The sequence below is a fragment of the Labrus bergylta genome, chromosome 18 (assembly GCF_963930695.1).
Source record: "Labrus bergylta chromosome 18, fLabBer1.1, whole genome shotgun sequence".
NCBI classification, from domain to species: domain Eukaryota; kingdom Metazoa; phylum Chordata; class Actinopteri; order Labriformes; family Labridae; genus Labrus; species Labrus bergylta.
Genome location: NC_089212.1, coordinates 759435 through 781368, shown reverse-complemented (window position 1 = coordinate 781368; position 21934 = coordinate 759435). Strand labels below are relative to the sequence as shown.

Here is a 21934-nt window from a genome sequence, read left to right as displayed (position 1 = left end):
ATGCAAAAGGCACATTTATTTAAAAACTTGCACACCTTGGCGCTCCTCTTCAACTCAAAACAGAGGTTTTCCTTTTACATAAATAGTAGAGTTGTTTTAAACGTTACACTCAGAGTTGGCCCAGAATACTAATGTAAAAATAATAATAATCCTAATCATCAACTTGGCCATGCTTTCCAAAAGCTAAACTCTGCAATTCAAACAAAATGAAAAGAAAAATAATATATATAGTGTCCGGAATAACAACAATCCCTCAAACGAAAAGAGGAAGAGGAAAAAAATAAAAAAAATAAAAAGAGAACTACAAAGTATGCTTTCACCAGCTTGCATGTTAGAAGTCACGTCTTACAGAATTGTTCCTCCACACTCACTCCTCCAATAGGGGCATATCTTCAGGCTCATCATCCACTATGTGTGCTGTTGCTGCAGTGAGCATGTAACAAGAAACATACGCGGATGCGTTCTGTGGAGATTTAAACTCCTGTCTGACTCCGTTGAAAGAGAAGCGGAGTACCTGGGGTGGGCGAGTGAAAACTTCACACCGGCCTGGTGGAGTAACTTCTTCACTGGGATGAATTTGGCCCTCCTCCGCTGTAGGTCCGCTCTGAGATCCGGGAAAAAACTGACCTTGTTTCCTCTAAAAGTGAGCTGGCCCGCTTGCTCGTAAGACATCTTTAAAATCAGCTCCCTTGTCTTGCAATGATGCAGGCGGACTATTATAGCTCTCAGTGGGGCAGTTGGTGACGGTGGTGGGCGCAGAGCACGATGTGCGCGGTCAACCTCTGGTCTGCGAGGGAAACTGTTTTCCCCTAAAATCTCAGTAAGAACAGACTCCATGAAATCAGAGGGGTTACCTTTCTCAAGTTTCTCTGGAATTCCCACAACTCTTACATTCTGGCACCGAGACCTGTTTTCCTGATCATCCACCTGGGCTTGCAAGCGAGTCTTCTCGGTTTGCAGCAAGGTTACAGCCCCCTGGAGCTCTGAAACGGTAGTGTCAAGTGTATTCAGACAGGTTTCTATCACATCGATTCTCCGCTCATTAGTGGACACTTTGGTTTGCAGCTGACTGATGAAATTATGCAGCTCATCCATGATCTCTTGGCGCATAGATGAGACATCAGATCGGATACCGTCAATGAGCTCTTGGACGGAGTGACCACTTAAGGCTAGCCTGGGAGCTAACATCACTCTGGCTAACGTCTTTTAGTTTAGTATTTCTTGACGATTCGCTGGCCATCTTTCACAGCTGGTGATGTACAGACTCGAATACTTAATATTCAATGCTTTGTAAGGGTATTTTGAGTACGTTACCTCAAACTGAAATCTTATAAATGTTGAATAACATGAGGAGCGCGTGTGGAGACGTCTTCACTCCGCTATGACTGGAAGCTCAGGGTTGCTGCATTTTTCCACCACTTTATTTTGAGCATTTTAAGATAAATAAATTGTTCAAAAACATTTCTGATTATTAAATGGGCTTATTTGATCTCCCATAAGAATGTAGAGAATTGAAAAAGGATGCATCTGTAGCAGGTGTGTACATGTGAAGGGTTATAGTTTTCTATTGGCACCTTTCTTATATCCAGAAAAGGTAAAAAAAAAAAAAAAAAACACACACATCACACGATTAGGTGCTGAGTAAAAAAAAATACTAGTTATGATGCAAACAAAGACTCGCAACATTACGGCTCCCAAATATATTATTCTTTATTTGTTATGTGCATTTAAGGAAAACAACATTTAAGGAAACGTTGTTTTCCTTAACTGCACATAACAAAAAAAACAGTTTATGTTTTTATTCTATGTCATTTGAATGACTCATTATTATGGGCCTGAGAAGCTAACCTTTGCTTGGATTTTTCTTTTCCCAAGGTTGCATTTTTCAGTGTCTAAAAGTTTTTGCAACCTATGAATCTTTGCAAACAATGTAAATGAACATCTAGAGTTGATTTGGATCATGCACAGGGCTGGGCTGAGCGAGAGAGAAGGGGCAGTAGAGTGTAGAGTAGAGTAGAGTGTGATTGTAAGTGACACAGATCATATGGGGAGATACATTAAACACATTCAGGGTTTAAGGAACCACCCCTTTCAGAACTTTTATTTTATTTTATTTAACTTTCATTTAAACAGGAAAAAGTCTCATTGAGATTAAAAATCTCTTTTACAAGAGCATCCTGGCCAAGACAGGGTTTCAGACATAAAACACTTAATACAGGAATCAGAAAAAGAACCATTCATCCGTCATAAGTCATCAGCAACAAAGCGATCAAAAAGGGCAATACGAGTTAGCTAAAACATCTACAGTCAGATATTTCTGCCTCCAGGTCATTAAGACGACCTTCAAAAACATTCAAGGAAACCAGCTCCCGAAGATTTAAGGTATCTTGCAACCGATTCAAGGAAGAGGGAGCAGCATACTTGAACTTGGCGCCCAAGGCCACCGCCGATCATCGCCTATGTCTTGAGCCGGTCCTGTGTTTGGGAACTCACAGAGTGTTCTTATGTAACATGTCCCCGCCTTGCTCCATATTTCTCAGGAGTGAGAGAAAAAATCTCAGGTAAGATTAACCTCTTTATATGACACATTTTCAACAGATCAATCTTAACTTTGACTTAAAGAACAAAATGTAAAACATACTGAATTGAATCTTTAAATTACTTTACTTTATCTTCAGACATTAAGGAAACTTGCTATGTTGATATAACTGGCTTCTTTGACAACAACGAAGCAACCCGTATGTCCGAACCAGAATGGTCACTCAATCAGTCAATCAATTTTTATTTGTATAGCATCAACTCGTAACAAGTGTTATCTCGAGACACTTTACAGAAAGCAGGTAAAAGAGCTTACTCTTTGTCTCTTAACATTACAAAAGAGCAGGTAAAAAGACCATACTCATTGTTATGTTACAAAAAGCAGGTAAAAGATCTTACTCATTGTTATGTTACAAAGAGCAGGTAAAAGACCATACTCAGTGTTATGTTACAAAGAGCAGGTAAAAGACCTTACTCATCAATATGTTACAAAGAGCAGGTAAAAGACCTTACTTATTGCTATGTTACAAAGAATGGTCTGTATTTCCACTTGTTAAAGGTTTAAGGCACCCCCACACAGCCATTTTGAAAGCCCCTGGGTTTTCAAGATATTAGACCAGTAATTATTGCAAATCAACAGGTTGGAAATGAGTGATACAACAGCAATGGAAGTGGGCAAGCCAACTTCATCAGATAATTGATTCTAACTAAAAAAGCCTCGGCAAGTTTCAGGACCAACAACGTGGTAAAACAAGGATAAAAATTGGAGATGGATTTTTTGTAAAAGAACAGAGGTTAGAAGGCAGAAAGGTTTCAAGACGATGCAGAGCTGGCTGAACACTGAAGCTTCAGTGTCCTCGATATGGACTCTAGGAAGGAGGGGGCCAAGGGGGTGTACGATTTGAGACCCTGGAAACTACTGTTACTGCAAACTTTGAATGACCCTGATTAACTGCATGCATATAAGTGTGTGTGTGTGTGTGTGTGTGTGTGTGTGTGTGTGTGTGTGATTGCTGGCGCTTAATTAATCTGTTTTTTGAAGAAAAAAACATGCACAAACTGATTGTGTAAAAGCTTCAGTGTTAAATGTAAGAAACTTTAACACTTTAAGTCTTGGGTAGGCAACGTGTTATAACTGTATCTTCCTGCCACTTTCATATGGTTGCATAAGTGGAAAGGGGCTGTATTTGTTTAAAAGTAAAGAAGTAGTAAACCCCATGTTGTCAGCATGTGATATTTTGTCTTTATGAGACACTAGCTTGTCCAGGCAAGCCCTAGAGTTGACTTCTTAAAAAAACCCAACTTGTGTTGGCACAGACTCCATGGGAAACTGAGCAGACATCTCAGGGGCTGAAAAATGTCAATGAACTGTACAAATAACTAGAATATTGTGAAGACCAACAGACCCTATATTTTATGCAAAATGAATTAGAAGAACCTAAAATGTTTACTCTCTTTGGCTTGGAAATTAAGTGATGTTCAGGAAAGATAATACATTTAAATAAGGAAATAAGAAACTATTTAATTTACAAATCAACACACGTCATACATTTCCTTTTAGTTATTTGAACTCTAGTAAAGCTGCAACACATCACAAGGCGAGTTATTTGTTAATGATGGAATGTGTACATGCTGGTTTTTCCTCACACTCTGTACTGAATAAAAACAAATCTTTTAAATACATGATTATTTTCTGCTCCTTTTCTGAACAGAGCTGAAACATTGCAGCCATGCCTTCTCCAGGTGTGTGTATGAACATTATCAATGCACGTCGCAAGAAAGACAACCGTCTTTCGTCTTTCTTTTCTTGGGACTGCTGTTAACCCTGAGAAGTTTCTCAACCAAGACTTCCAGCAGCTGAAACAGTGCTGTCTCATCCGGCGTGTAAGATTTGTCGATGATATGTTCCCACCCGATAGAAACTCAATTGGTGAAGGGCTACTGAGCTCTACTGGCATGGCTCGAGTAGTGTGGCTAAGACCGGGGGTAAGTTTTGGCTGTTACTTTGAGTTTATCATTAGATTTTGTTTTAATAATCCTAAACCAGCAGAAATCTAAATGTATTAAGTTGGAAATGATCTCTGTGGTAAACCAGCATTTCTGTTTTTTGAAATGTACGAAAACTCACATGAAGTCCTTTTTGCCTCATTGCTAATTACACATGAAGCAAACATAGGGAAAAGTCAGCCATTAAATGTTCTTTTGCTGTAGTTCTGGGTTGTACTGTTGGGATATTTTTGGTGCAAATGATTAAACACTTTCAACTCTCAGTTTTGATCCTTGTCATCAAAACTGTATTAAGGGTATGTACTGTTAACTAGAAGTGTTACACAGTATGGTGCCTATTCCCAGTTTGCATTCCCAGAAAATATTTCCTCATATATTTTTGAAGATGTGATTTTTTTGATGATTATTACTGTGCTTTACGTTATATCTGGGGTGAGACTTTGACTTTGACAATTTCTGTATTGTATATTTTTTGTTTTAGAAACTTGTTCCAAATCCATCTTTTACTGTTGATGGGGTTTCCAGGTTTGACTTTGGTCAAGGCCTAGTTGGTAAGAAATGTACTTCATTGATAATAATAATAGTTTCAAGCTGCACAGTAGACATTAGAAATATGTGTTTTGCCCTGTTGGCTCTCCTAGAATTCTAATAGTCATTTATTTTTTTATCACTAATCTTCCTCAGTATAAGTTTCTCATAAGAAACTTTTTCTTTCCTAACTGTTGGTTTCTTACATCTATTGGAGCACTTACATTCCAGACTTAAATCTTTGAGCAAGTTGTTCCTCTTCAGCAAAGGTATGAAGAGGACTACTGTGGCCTGTTCCACTTTAAGGTGAACCAGCAGTTATTACCAATGAATAAATCATTCTGATGAATGCTACACACAATATCTCACTTAGGTATTAAACTGGTATCATATTATTGCTAATGAATACAGTTCTGGAGATTTGGAAGATGGGTGGATGTTGTCATTGACGACAAGCTACCAACAATTGATGGCAGACTAATCTTCGTTCATTCCACGGACCCGACTGCTTTGCTGGAGAAAGCCTATGCAAAGTATGTAACATAGTATTTTATTTCTCACACATATTTGAGAATTTATTTGTACTTTTTTTTGACATTATGTGTAAAATGTACAACTACTTGTGATAGAGTGTGTGGTTAGGCTGTGGTGTGTGGTGAGGCTATGGTGGACTTCACTGGTGGTGTTCACGTATGTGTCCAGCTGGCAGACCCCCCTCACAATCTGTGGGAGCTGATGTGCAGAGCTGGTCAATCTAAGTGACTGATGGGTTACGGTACACCCCAGGGGGTATGTAAGCATTGATTTATCACAGAACTAGCTGGATCAATGTATTTTATGTGCATCATGCTACTTGGAGGTCAGCTTCATAAATAAAGGCAGAATAAGAGATAAAAACATTTCTGATATTTTACCCCTGAGTTGCCGCCTCCATATTTGTTAATGAATTGATTGATGACAACTCTTGTTTTTAAATCAGGAAACTAAACATAGATGTAGGTCTCTCTGTTCTTACATGAAATGAAATGCTGGAGAAGTTTCAACATGTCAGGTTGCCACTGATTCATTACTCTTTGATAAACAGGACAGCTGAGTTTAAAACTACAGGCACATTTTCTTTGAATTGGAATTAAAATAGACAAACTAACAACTGCTTTAATTTGAATTATCTTCTCTGGCAGTAAAAATAAATAATTACCCGGTCGGAGCTGTTTGTGAATGAAATAACTAGTTTGAGTTTACACGCCAGAAGTAGTAGTATAGAAGTAAATCAAAACTAACTACACTTCACCTTGGAATGCAGTTCTACCTTGGAATTTTTTTTTTATGCTAGGTAAAGAAAAGTTTGGTTTTTTTTGGTCAAGAAAGCAGATGTGAATGCGTTGCATGTCAAGGTGCAACACAATACAATCAGTTTAGATCCCTGTTTGAACTCTTTTGTCTTATTAATTGTTTATTTGACACCTTTTTATGTACAGTTGTACTTACATATAGAGTCAACTGATTCCATTTGGTGAGGAAGTAAGCTAACAAAAATACTTAAAGGAATTATTTTTGTCTTCTGATAAACTTCATTTATATTTTCATGGACTATATTTATTCCATCTAAATCTTTTAGAAGACGTCTGAAAACACTGTGCTACCAAATGGATTGGTCCAAGGCCATGCCTACACTGTTACTGGTGTGAAACAGGTGATGAGCCAAGGGACACCAGTAAACCTGGTGCGTGTATGGAACCCCTGGGGTCAAGGGGAGTGGAAAGGAGACTGGAGTGATAAGTAAGAACAAACAAAGTTTGTTTATGATTGTAAAAAATGCATGCATACTTTTTGTCTTGTGCAGAATGCATGGTACTATATGAAACGTCTTTTAGCCTATGTAACTTGTCTCATCATATAATAACACATTTGCATTCTACAGGTCCCCTTTCTGGCAAACCGTTAGTCCTGAAGCTCGTGAGATGTGTCTGTCTGTGGCTGATGACGGGGAGTTTTGGTAAGAACATAATTATTCTACTGCAGTAGCTCAGTCTGTAGGGACTTGGGTTGGGAACTGGAGGGTTGTCGGCTCAAGTCCTGGTGCAGACCAAGTCTGGAAATTGGTCTGGTAGCTGGAGAAGTGCCAGTTCACTTCCTGAGCACTGCAGAGGTGCCCTTGAGCAAGGCACCGAAAGCCCTCACAGGAGCACTCACGGTGGGCAGCCCCCTCACTCTGTCATCTCTTCATTATTGCATGTCCACAGGATCCTGTTTGTGCATGTGTGTGTATTTCAGCCCATGTATGTGTGTGTGTAGCATGTTCAGAGTGTAAAAGTGAATTTCCCCTCACTGGATTAACAAAGTATATGTTCCTCTTCTTCTACTTCTTTAAACAGGTTGAATACTTTCTTCATTTAAAACCCTCTTTAAAATATAAAATACATGCAGTTAATGATTTGGTTGATCACTCACAATAAGTGACAGTAAAGTCAGTTTCAGTGTGTGGCGGATTTAATCATTTTTTCGTAATTTGAAATTACTTTGGTTTTTATTCCAGAAACACCTGATAACATGTATCACACATGTATTAAATCTATGTATGTAAAATTAATTTAGTTGGATCAATATATCTCAAATTTTAAAAAGCATTGTCTAAATTGACTATAAATGTCAACAGGATGACCCAGGAAGACTTCTGTAGGTTTTACTCAGATCTTGACATCTGCTGCCTTTGTCCTGACTTCCTTGATGGAACCTCTTCATACCACTGGAAAACCTCTTTCTACGATGGCAGATGGGTTGCAGGAACCACTGCTGGAGGATGCATGAATCACCTCGGTACTGTCAGGATTTATAAATCTACAAAATATTTCTAGCTCTATTTGTTGACTGCTAAAACTTCAAAATGTATAGATTGTTACATAATTCAATTAATCCAATTAACATTTGATTTATAACAGCTTTATTAAAGGAAAAAATATTAACTCTGAAATATCTTTATGAAATAGCCCATCCATTCCAAATACCTAAAAACAAACACTGCTCCCTCTTTTTTTCTGTGTATCAATACATTCCAAGAGTTTTCAAAGTCTCACAATGTCTACCCACATATTCACGACTACCCTTTATTACAACACCTCTGCACCTCTCCTTCAACTCTTTTTCGACTACTGGAGCTGCACTGTAATGTTTCTAAACCTCTGATAAAGAAAACTCTGAAAGACTTTCAAAAAACCACTGTTACAATTTTCAAAACCTCTAAAAGATGAATGTAGTGATTCAACTGAACTATTAATTATTGATTGATGATTTTAGAAGGAATAAGTAATGGGACACTTTATAGACAAATCAAATAATATATTTTAATGAAAAATGTGAACAGTATTGTATATTCTGACATACAGCATCAAGAGAAAACAGAAATAGACAAAATTATACATATAGCCAATGATTATTGGTTCATATATTGCTTTTCACATTTGCAACCCTTTTTGCCTTGTAGAGAGCTTCTGGACTAATCCTCAGTATCGGGTCACAGTTGAGAAGTTATTCAGTGAGTGTTCTGCCAAACAAGGGGAAAACAGCATGCTTGTGTCTCTCATGCAAAAGCCTGACAAGAGAAATAGACGCCTGGTCCAAAATCTCCACATTGGATTCTCCATATTTAAGGTAAGAAAAAAAAACAACGCCATTATTTTTTTACGTGGCTGACTTACGGCAATTCTTGTTGTTCTTTCAGTTCTTTAATTATGATTTCTGAATATTTCTGTATAAAAAACAATTCATTTTTCATAAGACACCTTAACATGATTTTTTAAACTAGATTTAATCAAATAAAATATTTTATTAATTTAAAGATAATTAAATTCCATGATTTTTATTTGCATTTTGTATATATTTGTTCATTTTGACATATTAATCAGAGTTATATTTATCTGTCTCCTTTGTTACCCGTTTCCCATCTTCAAAGCTGACCAAAGAAATAAGTAACATTTTGACACAATCTTCAGGCACAGTATAAGCCCATCAAGTGTAGCTATGGAAACGACTCTGATGTGAGGCTTACATTTTTTAGCTCTGTCCACCAGAAAGTTTACATCTATAGAAACCTTTGGGAGGAGAGGTGAAACATCTTCAAGATCTTCAACCAGTCCAGACGCCTTTGGATCAAGCTTCGAATTTACCTCGATGACTGAGAACCTGCCGAAATCATTCCTGTATTGACAAACAAGTGTCCCTATACAGAACTAAGTAAGTGCTTGAATGTCTTTAAGTTGAATCTTAAGATTTTGGACTTATTTATGAGCTCCATGTTTGGAGGTTGCAATTCTTTCTAGTATGTTTTTTCAGAGATGTATTTGTAATAATTTGTAAATTTACAAATAAATGTAAATGTTTGAAGGAATGTGTTTGAGTACTCAATCAAAATGTATTTAATACATTGTTTTAATTTCAATTAGCTTAAACATTTTAAATAATGTCAATTGGCATTTTTTAATTGAGCCAACTTAAAATTATTAGTTTGCTCCAAGTGCCAAAAATGATTTTGGTGGAGTTAAAATTTAAGGTTGTACTAATTAAATTATTTACATTAAGTCAGTTAAAGCTAATCAATTATTTAATTGGGCACTATTTAAAATAATTGGTTTGCTCAAATTAAAATAATAGTTTGCGTTGAATTAAAAAATGTAGGTTGAAGGAAGTTACTTCATCACATTGAATCAGTGTAAAATATTTCATGTGATCACTTCAATTTTTTTAGGTTCATCCAATGTTTTATTTTTTTCAGTGTAGAACATTCAAATCTCAATCAGCTGGTTTAAAACTTGGCTTTGGAAGACCATACCTCAGCGTCTGGAGTCAGAAATAGTTGGTGGATATACAGGTGAGCAGAGGTGCTTTGTCACTTATATATTGCCTGTAAATGCCTGGTGGTCTTGTGTTTTGTTTCAAGACATGTAATTTACTACAAACCCCGCTTGTAGTCCCCTGGTGCTTAATCCTAAACCTCTGCAGGCTCCTATAGCGAGAGAAAGACAAAAGAGATAGAGACTTTCACTTTTGATTGACTGACCCTGCAGTGACCCTGAAGTTTTTTTCAGCCCAGAACATCCTTGACCTAGTTTGTTCGTGGGTTTATTATGCTCATATTGCTCATTAATCTTTAGAGTGAGAGCCTGTCAATAATTACTCAATTGTATTGGCAGCTGCACTGTCTGTTTTCAGTGAGGATGTGCTGCTGTACTACAAAGAAAAACTCAGTGATGCCCTCTGGATGGGAAAGCAAGGGAATGGAAAATAGTATAACCAATATTTTCATCAACTAAAACATCAAAATTGATAACTACCAGTCACCAATAAAGTAGACACCCTAAGGCTGCTTTGTGAGAGATCAGGCTTACACTGGGCCAGTCCTATGAGGTCTGGGGATGACCCACTGACAGCAATATATCAACATTTAAAACAAATCAGAAATACAAAACACATTAAAATAACAATGATTTGGAATTCAAAAAGCATTCAAATAATAATTCACATCAATAATAACAACAGTGGCAGAAATAACTTAACCTAAGATACTGACCAACTCTGGAGGTCTCTGAAGGTGGCTCTATGGGGTAGCCACTGGTGGATAGGACTTCCCCTGATTTCATAGACATCATCAGTTGTTTTTATCATTATTACCAAACTTAACATGTTGGAGCGCTACACCATATACTGTTTATATTTGCGCTAATTAATTCACTATTTTGCCGTATGATTTCCTTCCCCATCCTCTTATATTTAGCTACAGTAAATATATATATAAAATGCCATATTTCATTATACCGTATTTTCCGCACTATAAGGCGCACCGGATTATAAGGCGCACCTTCAATGAATGGCCTATTTTAGAACTGTTTTCATATATAGGGCGCACCGGATTATAAGGCGCATAGAATAGAACGTGTTTACAACTGAACAAGGCTGGGAGATATTGTGAATATATAAATATAAATATGTATAAAACGTAACGTATAAAACTACAAAAAAACAAAAGTACATAAGACGATTTCCCCAAATAATAAATTATTTCTTTGACGTTTCTCTTAACTCTCAAAACGTAGTTTTATACGTAGTGCATTCACAATAACTCAACGTTGTTCAAACGTTAATGTGCATATTCACAATATCTCCCAGCCTTGTTCAGTTGTAAACACGTAAAACAAACACAGTCTGATACCGCTAATTCAAACGTTAGTGCAGGGGTGCCCAAACAGTCGATCGCGATCAACAGGTAGATCGCTGACTGATTCTCAGTCGATCGCGAGATGTTTTGTCAATATAAAATACAATTGTAAAATAGAAAAGTGATTTCAATTTCATCTCATTGCACTGTTTCCCACACACGATACCTGTGTTGGGAGCCCAAGTATACTTCCGACCTGTGTGTATTTAATTTTTCATTTATTCATGAAATTGCTGCGTGCATGAGAGAGCGAGCGAGAGAGAGAGAGAGCGCGCGCAAGAGAGAGTGCAGGCATGCGCAAGGACGTGCAGCTAAAACCGGGGGGGTAAATGTTTTACCAAAAAGTCATATATAGAAACTATGCTACGAGTATTAAGCGCATTTGATGAAGCTGCAGCTACTTTTCTCTGCTCCTCTCTGCTGTCATGACTGTGAGCATCGCGGGGGACGAGACACACCAACAAACAGCGCAAACGCAAACGCAAACGCACACGCACACGCACACACGCACACACACACACTTGCACTGGAGCGCCAGCCACCACGCGAACCTTTTTACTTTTTACTTTTAGTGCTACAGAGTTGATCCGTGATCTGTACGGACCGAGGTGGGAACACACGTGACCCGGTCAAACAGTCGGTTGGACTTTACTCCGTTCACTCTCACCGTGTCTGCAGCTAATTTAACAAAAGCAAAATCATCTCACAGCAGCCTGCTGTAGTCTGTAGTCTGCATTATTTTTTACAGAACTCTCATTTATTATTTTCTGTTTGTTGTGTGAGTATTAAATGCGTTTGTAGGCTGTTGGTAAAGGCTATGGCTCACTATGTGGACTGGTAGATCTCGGCAGACTGGTAACTTTAAAAGTAGATCTTGGTTCAAAAAAGGTTGGGCACCCCTGCGTTAGTGCATAACTCAACATTGTTCAGTTACGTATAACACGTAAAGCTCACTTTTTCAGTTCATTCCCTGTCCACGAATCCCTCGAATTCTTCTTCTTCAGTGTCCGAATTGAACAGTTGGGCGAGTACGGCATCCAACATGCCCGGCTCCCTCTCGTCATTATCCGAGTCAGTGTCGCTGAGCGCCGTGTACAACCAGTATGGATCAACCAATTAACCAATTGATCCATATACAAGGCGCTCCGGATTATAAGGCGCACTGTCGTTTTTTGAGAAAATTAAAGGCTTTTAAGTGCGCTTTTAAGTGCGCTTTTAAGTGCGCTTTTAAGTGCGCTTTTAAGTGCGCTTTTAAGTGCGCTTTTAAGTGCGCTTTTAAGTGCGCTTTTAAGTGCGCCTTATAGTGCGGAAAATACGGTATATGTTATTTGACTTTTTCTTACAAAATATTGTTTAATTTTTTTTCTAGTCTAGATAGCTTTACTACATAGAGAATTAATGCACACAGTTGAATTATTCACTAAAAGAAAAAAAACTTTAAGGCTGTAATTAGTTTTGAATGACAGTAAGCAGCAATCATCCCCTCTATGGTATGCATTATAATATCAATGAGCAAAATAAAATGTTATGGTGTTTTTCCTATTTAAGATTGTACATTATAACATTTTTATTCTATTCTTTCATTTAAAGTTTGTTGCCTTGAGGCCACATTGTACCATAACGGACAAATTTTAAATGTATTACACGTTTCATATTTAATAAAAAGTAGCAATCCAGCTGCTGCTCTCAGGCAACATTGTACCATAATGGAACACAAATAGGACCAAATCATCATTAAATGATCATATCAAATCATTACAATCCATGTTGTTTCAATGTAAAACATTTGATGTCACCATGACCTCATGTTAATATGCACCTTTATCCTAACAAGCAGGCACATTCACACACAAGGACCTGCATGTACACAAGGTTATGATGGTTAAAGGGATACTTCACCCGTTGAAACATGAATCTGTATTGACATTGGGTCATATATGTAGTAGAAATGTGAAATACATTTTGAAGTTGGTGCCTTCTTGGCCGAGAAAAGGCAGAAAGCGTCTTTTTGGCTCATGTTGATGAAAGACACCAAATCCCAGAATGCACAGCACCGCAGGCCACTCCCACTAAGGTCCTCTAATTCAGAATCAGAAATACTTTATTAATCCCAGAGGGAAATTCGATCGTTACAGTTTCTCCAAAATATACAGTATAGCAGTAGAAATATAGTAATAAAAACATTTACAGACATATTTACTTCAACACATAAGGCCATTTCCTCACGGCGGACGTTAAGTTTTGATTCTGGGAGTGAGTTCCCACCCACTGATCTGTGATTGGTCTGCAGCTTCAGTGGTCGAATGAGTAACTAGCGTTGTAGTTTCACCCTGCTAACCGCAACAGCTTCCAGTCATTTTGCGTCACTGGAAGGTCCTTTTCAGACTTAGAAATACAAAGATTTCCCATCTCAGAGGAAAATGAGGGCGGGATGCACGACCATTCAAAAATACTACCAGGTTTCTAATTATACAAAGCTTAATGCAAATGGGTGAAGTATCCCTTTAAGGTAGCACATTCTAAGCACTACATGTTTACAATGCCAGAACAACCTGAGTATTTGTCACTCACGTCCTCATTGTTACACCTCATCCCCCCTCTCATCAGCTGGCAGTGCCAGCTTTTGCCTTTTCTATGTGCCATAAAAAAGGTACTCCTTTTTGCATCCCCCATTTCGCGTTCAAGGGCAGCTGTGGTAGAGCTGGTCGTCTCCATGGGCAGTTCTAGGCAGGGGCCAACAGGGGCCAGTGCCCCTGTAACACTGAGCTTGGTCCCCCCTGTGGCCACCCCTCCAAAAGGAAGAGCCCCCCTAATAACACATACACAGTATTTGACTCAACAACCGGACTCACAATCTAGTATTAAATTCTGTTACTGAAACAAATATAGATCATAGTATTTCATGTTGTGGTATTTAATGACGTGAGCTATTATTTGGTATAATGTTTAAGGGATCATCTTTGTGTTTTTTTCACCTGGGTTTAATGTTCCCCTCTGACAAAACAACTGGCCCCAGTTTGGCCCCCTCGGCAAAAGTGGTCTAGAACCACCACTGGTCGTCTCTCAACTGCGAGATTGGAGGTTTACAGCCTAGCTCCTGTACGAACATGTGTAAATGTCCTTGGGAAAGACAAGTTGCTTAGCTATTAGTTCATCCTGTGATCACCTTACATAGCAGTCTCTGCCATTTCAGTGTTACAGTAATGTAGTGTGAATGGGTAAATGTGACCTGCGGTGTAAAAAGTGCTTTGATAAGTCAAAAGACTAGAAAAGTGATATTATCATTTACCATACAAATACAATCAACCTAAAATACAGGAGTGAATGCATTTTCAAGTATCCATAGTAAAATGATTGATCCTGCACAAAAATGGGAAGTGGGAATATTAAAGTTGACATTCTGTTACATATTGTAATAATACCTGGGTCAGAAGATCTGACATCAGGTCTACAGGTTTGCTGTTTAACAGTGTTGCTCCAGTTTGATTTAGAGAGCATATTCTCTTTATTTTAGGACATTCCTAAAACAGGTTTTAATCAATACTATGATTCTAAAAATGAAATAATGGGTCAATAGGGAGGTCTTTAAAGTGGACTCCATACATGTTTGGAGGGGTGTTTAACTCAATTTCCTGTGGTTCTACTTGTGGCACTTCCTGCATTTAAACAAAAACAGGAAATGTTGCCTAGATACCCATGAATGTCCTGGGCCTTAAGTACTCTGAAACAGTACATCTAGGCTTCTTAAACACAGACATCTGTTGAAACAAGAGGCTGGATATGAGTAAGAAAAGAACAATGAAAAACAGCTTTTAATATGTGGCCCTTTTTTTTCTCTTAATACCTGAAATTATCTGAGTCAATTACATCTGGAGATTTTGATTCAATTTAAGAGAATAAAAAAAAAGTCTTCTTGGTCACTTTGATGTTTTTGTAATTTGTATAATGAAAATATTAAAGATATCTGCCCTTGTACAGCACCTTAACCTGTTGGTTTGTCCAGTTGTAGTGTGCTGTCCGTATTGACTGATTATATTGTTTGTGTTTTTGTTGTAACAATAATAGTGATTCTCTAATGGCCAGTTACACGTCTGAATGCAGATAATAAGTATTTATGGCACTAAATTATAAAAAAAAATGTAACTGAACTACAAATACAATGTTGATCAACTCTAGTCCTGCAGGGTTGGCGCTGCAGCTATTGTCTATCCATCGACACATCTATTGTCAAAGTGCCTCAGAACTGCAGACCCCTGCATGTTCATGTATTGTATGGCTTCACAATTTAGGGAGTCAACTTGAATGCCTGAAAGCTATTGAGGCCGGAGACATCTGGAGAAGCAATCAAAACACAGCAGAGTCTTCCATTGTTTTCTATTTCAAACCGGAAGTGGTCAGCAGGGTTGAAGGGGAAAGGACCCCAAACTGCTACTAAACATGGTTTCCGTCCTCAGTTTGTGTCCCAGACAGGATACAAAGGCATGGATGTTAGTTTCAGACCCACAACACTTGTTTTTGGAAACGGATTGACAGCCACATATTGGACACATTTTCCCCTCAAACTCCTGGGAACCTTGCTGGACAGTTACTCATTTGCTGATGTTGAAAGCAATAATGTTGTTGGTTTATGTACTCCAGCTAATGAGAAGCTTTGAAGGTTTATCGGGAGCAGAACATGAGACGCTGTGTGGCTCTGATGTCTGCTTCACACTGAATATGGACAGGGTCAACTTTGAAATGGCTAAGCAGAGCTGTGTCCACAACGGAGGTTATCTGATGACCGTCAGAGACAAAGAAGAAGAAGACATGCTGCGCTCACTCCTCTTACAGGTCGAAAGACATCAGGACAGGATACCTACATTTTGGATTGGATTAAAACTGCACAGAGGGGACTGTGTGTTGGCAGATAAGACTCTCAAAGGGTTTAAGTGGATATCTGGGAAGGAAAAGTCCCACTACTCTAACTGGGAAAGAGAACCTGTTAGCACATGCACAGAGGAAAGATGTGTAAGCATTCATTACTCTTCATTAGGTCAAAAACATTTGAAATGGACTGATGGATCTTGCAGAAGCCCTGCCTTTTATGTGTGTAAGTTTTATTTTAGGGGAATGTGTAAACCTTTGGATGCGGGGCTTGGACAAATCACCTACACAGCACCCTTCTCAACTGAGCCACAAAGAAGTGAAATGCAGTTACTTCCACTTGGAACATATGCTGAAATTAAATGCAGTGACCAACAGTCTCACATCTCCATGTGCAAAGACCAGATATATGGTTGGACAGTCCCTGGTCCATTTTGCAAAACCGGAAAGCGAAATTGCATGATCAACAATGGTGAATGTGAACATTTGTGCCGTCAGGATGCAGGTGAGGTTCAATGCAGTTGTAAAGAAGGTTACAACCTGGACAAAGACGGACTTACTTGCAGCATGAAAGACCTGTGTAGCGTTGACACCTGTGAGCATCACTGTGTAATGGGGGAGTCTGGATATTCTTGCAAATGTCAAGATGGCTTTATAGTAAATGTAAACCAGCACAACTGCTCTGACATTGATGAGTGCCAGTCACAGATCTGTGAGCACCATGTCTGCATAAATAGTCCTGGCAGTTACACCTGTCTGTGTAAAGAGGGTTACAAAATGGTTCAGGGTAAGTGCAGTGATATTGATGAGTGTCTGCATTCAAGATGTGAGCACAGCTGCTCCAACAGTATGGGATCCTTTTCTTGTAACTGCAATGAGGGCTTTACTTTATCTGAGGATGGCCACTCGTGTGCAGACATAAATGAATGTGCCAGTAATCTCTGCGACTATAAATGCATCAATACTGAAGGCAGCTTTTTGTGCTCCTGCCACCAAGGCTTCCACATGGAGACCAATGGATCTACTTGTGTTCCAGACATAACGAAGACATCAACTGCTTCATCAGGTAACCAAACTGTAACAAAGGAACACTTCACAGATGTTTTAACCAGTCCCACAGATGAACCCCAAGACCAGTACCACCACACTAACACACCTATTTCAGGCCTTGTCAATGTCACATACAGTGATCAGCAGAGCAACACATCCTTAGTGACAAGTTTATCTAAGACAGTTTATTCCAGGGTGATCATTTGTGTCCTTGGTTCACTCATTCCTTTGCTTCTTTTGGTCGCAATGACTGTAGCTATTGCAATTTTTAGATGCAGTCACTCGCAAAAAGAAGCCAAGAAAAATACAACTACAGATGGCTATTGTTGGGTATCCTCTGGTTTTGATCCACGTTTAGAGAAACTGTATGAGTCTATTCAGACTGATGACCTATGACATGTTTATGATGAAAAAGACTATTGTCATAATGTTATATGTTTATTTATGCTGTTATTGCAATCTCTAGTAAGGCTGTGTTGTACAGACATAACATAAAAAAAGTTTTTTTTACATGTCTAACAGGGAAAAATGCACAGGAAATGTATATTTCAGAGACACAGCAGATCAAATGGTTAAAAAATACAAGTCTTGATTGTATGGGTCTAATTCTCTAAATGTCAGATGTTTCCAAAGGTTTTTGACATATTCTTATTTAAAAGTCTTTAGGTCTGCTTACTTTCTCACAACTTCATCAGACAGAAGGGGTTATGGTTCAATGTTTTTGAAAGTGACCAGTTAAATAAAAGCACAAGTTAAGTTGTTTTTGTAACATAACAATGAGTAAGGTCTTTTACCTGCTTTTTGTAAAATAACAATGAGTAAGGTCTTTTACATGCTTTTTGTAACATAACAATGAGTAAGGTCTTTTACCTGCTTTTTGTAACATAACAAAGAGTATGGTATTTTACCTGCTTTTTGTAAAGTGTCTCCAGATAACACTTGTTATGAGTTGACGGTATACAAATAAAAATTGATTGATTGATTGAAATAAAAGTAATAATTCTATACCATTGCCAAAAACCCTCCAAGCAAACTATACTTAACATCTGATGGATGTGTAAATATGATGTGTTAATAAGCACATGCAGTGTTTTTAATCAATAAACCTCTATGTAATATGATATATGTCATGTCAAGCTCTGAAGTTTTGAGTTTGAAAAAGTTGTTGTTTCTTTGTTGGCATACTGCTGTGTTGGCATACTGCTGAATGTTGGAAACATCGAAACCATGGAAACAAGGTCGTCCAGCTTTATCTCATTTCCTTCCTCTCTTATCATTGTGCTTTGGGGTGTTGCATCCGGAGTAGATCCCCCTGACTCTAAATTCTCCATAACTTTTTTTAACCAACATTGTAAGTCACTTGTTCAAGACATCATGACCTACTTGCAACTGACAGTGTTTTTGCCAGTGAAAATTGTTTTCTTTTTTCTTGAGACAGGGTTTTGCCAGGAGCAGGTAGGCACATGTAGACCTTTTTGTATTGGGAGTGAGTGCATTTCTTTAAACCAAGAAAGGGTGGACTTTAAAACTGCCAAGGAAGCTTGCCATGAAAGGAATGGAGAACTGATGACATTTCAGACTGAGACAGATGAGAACATCCTCGACATATTGGTTCAAGAATTGTATGGAAACTTCTGGATCGGACTCCGTTTACCAGATGGCGCCTGCAGCAACCTATCAGCTCCACTAAGAGGTTATGCGTGGACCTCTGGTAGTAAAAGCAGCTTTATTCCATCTGTCTGCACCTGGAATGACAGTTTTAGAGTCTGCTCCCAACACTGTGTGTCTCTTTCTAATAACCGAAGGTTGATGGAGAGGTTGTGCAATGAAATGACTGATGGGTATCTGTGCAAAATGAAGCACAAAGATTCATGCAAAATACAGAAAATATCAGATCGATCTGTTTTCAAAAGCTCTAAAGGCTGCTCAGTTGGCCCTTGTCAACACGTCTGCAAAGATGTACAAGGCGGGTATAGATGTTTTTGTTTCGAGGGATATATCCAGGACAGCAATGACCCCAGGCAATGCAAAATGTATTGTGGACAAGAGAAATGTCCTGCAATATGTGAGAAAGACACATGTTCCTGTCCTGACGGATATCTTCTGACGGAGAACGTTTGTGAGGACATTAATGAATGTTCAATGGACTGGTGTGCTCAAGATTGTAAAAATACTTTTGGAAGTTTTGTTTGTTCCTGTCGAGAAGGATATGTACTGAAAGATCAAGTCAAATGCATCAAAGCAGCATACGATAAAGATCTTTTGGTCACAACTCCTATCGCCATAGGATCTGCCAAAATAGCTGCCAATAATAATACATCTAAGGATTCTTCTGTTGCTGCTGGTGGTTTCCTCTGGATATGGATTTTACTAGTTTTGGCTGTAGTTGGGTTTGTTATTGTCATTAGGTTCTATGCAGTTAAGCATCAGAGGGGCAGAGAACAGAACTTAAATCAACCATCTACGACCCCTGAGGACAATATAGAGTGTTGAACAGAAATACCACCTGCTGTTCCCTTTACCATTTTCATTTTGACTTTACATTTATCAGAAGGCTTCACAACAAACTTCTCAGAATAAGTATACATTCTGAACTTTTGTATCCAGCTTTTACTTGTATTAATTCATTATTATATAATTTGGAATTTCAAGTTTCAAGTTCTTGTAGGAGAGGAAATAGGCCACTCAGTGCCTGTACCTTGTATATGCACGGTAAGAAGAAGCAGTAAAGGGAAAATGTGTCATCATACATAAGTTCAAACTTTAATTTTCTGAGACAATTGGGTTGAAATATAAGGACTGTAATTGTTTTCAGGAACACCTTTTTTGGAACATTACAGTATTGGAAACATTTGCATGATGTTTTTGTCACAGGTGGAGGTGAGAGTAAAATTTGTGATATACTGCTTGGTAGTCTATAGTTTGAACTCTTCTCAATTCATGACATTGATTTATGTTTCATGAGTATTAATGTACGTTTGAGTATATGAGTCTGAACAGATTGATGGGGTTAAATTGACAATTCACTCCAAAATGGAAATAATAAGCAAAAGGATATAGCTCATTAAAGTGCAGTTTCTTTATGTTACTTTAGTTAAGACATTGTTTGCAGTCGTTCATGTATCCTATAGGAGTTTTGAAGACCATGTGTGAATTTATTTTTTATTTTAATTCCTTTTCATGTTATTTGTGGTGGCATTCCAACCTCAATTTTTCAATCATTCATTGTCATCATCATTCATATTGTTAGAGTGCCACCTGGTGTTCATATAAACACATTACAGGACAGGGGGAAGAACCAGCAACACAAGTCACACATGGCATCACCATTTTCTGACAATTCTTATTGACTATTTAAGATAAGATGGTGAGCTTTACACATGAAGAGTTTCAATTCTCTTCTGGATTTTTTAGGGAGAAGAGAAGTCAGTACACGAGCTGCAGCGTTCTGGACTAGTTGAAGAGTCTTTAGAGACTCAATCCGGCACCCTGGTTAAAGAGAATTACAATAATCCAACCTGGAGGTGTCAATAGCGTGAACTAGTTTTTCTGCATCGTTATGCGAGGAGATATGCCTGATCTTAGATATATTACGAAGGTGAAAATAGGCTGTTCTTGAATGACATATCTTGATCAATATCTTGATGAAGATAAGTCATCACTTTGTATTTCTTCTGCAAAAGGAAAAAACAATCGTACTGTATAATATAACCATGTTCTTAATTAATAAAACTTTGAATTATAGCTCAGATAGTCATTAATTTCCTAGGTACAAATTCACTTTTACAGTTTAAAGTTAATAAGTAACTTGTACTTTTAAAACCTTGTGTTAAATGCCAAACCTTCAGGATGTATTTTCATACTGTGCACGTTGAGTCTCACCTGTAGTCACTTTAGTTTATGCTGCGTTTTGATATGGTGGATTCAGTTAATTATCCAACAGAATGAGTGGTGTAAAATATGTTCAGGCTACTTTCCAATGGGATAAAAGTCCTATGAACAATTTATCAAGTTGCTATTTTAATTGTTGAAACTCTTATATTCAACAATGCCTATGTGCGTGCTGGGCAGTGGCACCTTCATATCTTTGGAGTCATTTTACTGAGAAAAGCATTTAGAAATAAAGCACTTCCTTGCTTATTGAATTATCTAAATCCTAAAACAGCTTTTCTGTCTTTCCTATTTCAATGAACACAGCAGCACCAGTATTATTTAAAGACTTTGTTGGTACTTATTCCCACCTTATGAATACTTGTGTATGCTACGCTGTAGCCCTGTTCAGACTGATTGGATGCATGGTACTGGATTTCTAAAAAAAAACTGATTCATGTTGACTTTGATTTCTGTCTTCTACAAATTCAGCACACTTTCTAAGTGATTTAGGCATTTCTGTAGTTTTGTAATTTGACAAGAGCTGATTAAAACAGGAAAGGACAATTTAAAAAGTGAAAATACTCCTTACGGCCTATAAGTTTAAGGTACACAAAGTCGTGTATTTGAATGTAGCTTGGACAGATATCATGAGTACTGAAGGCCTGTTGATAAGACAGGTGAGTGGTGAGTGCTCCTAACCTTGATAGCACTGGTTCTGACTGACATTACCTCACATCAGCTGGTTTGATCCTTTGTGGAGTAATAGCCAATCACAACAGGAGGAGTTCACTTTTAGGGAGGAAACAAAACAGGGACATAGGCCTATAAAAAAAAAGATCCTAAACGATTCAATAAGGACAAACTTGA

At 38.0% G+C, this 21934-nt stretch overlaps 2 protein-coding genes across 3 annotated transcripts; both read left to right on the top strand.

Annotated features, from left to right (window-relative positions):
- The first annotated feature begins 6696 nt into the window (after positions 1–6696).
- LOC109992129 (calpain-2 catalytic subunit-like) lies at positions 6697–9877 on the top strand. Its single transcript, XM_065966513.1, has 5 exons — positions 6697–6852; positions 6995–7069; positions 7730–7890; positions 8555–8721; positions 9023–9877. Exons 1-5 carry the CDS (start codon positions 6770–6772, stop codon positions 9071–9073), a joined length of 537 nt encoding a protein of 178 aa, XP_065822585.1. The 5' UTR covers positions 6697–6769; the 3' UTR covers positions 9074–9877.
- Positions 9878–15731: 5854 nt separating this feature from the next.
- Positions 15732–18315, top strand: LOC109992141 (complement component C1q receptor-like). Of its 2 annotated transcripts, none has more exons than XM_065947709.1 (2): positions 15732–16649; positions 17142–18315. In XM_065947709.1, the coding sequence occupies exons 1-2, from the start codon at positions 15881–15883 to the stop codon at positions 17588–17590; spliced, it is 1218 nt and encodes a 405-aa protein (XP_065803781.1). In that variant the 5' UTR covers positions 15732–15880; the 3' UTR covers positions 17591–18315. The 2 variants fall into 2 exon arrangements, with proteins under 2 accessions (XP_065803781.1, XP_029135305.2); XM_029279472.2 differs by having other exon boundaries at positions 15732–16931.
- Positions 18316–21934: the final 3619 nt, after the last annotated feature.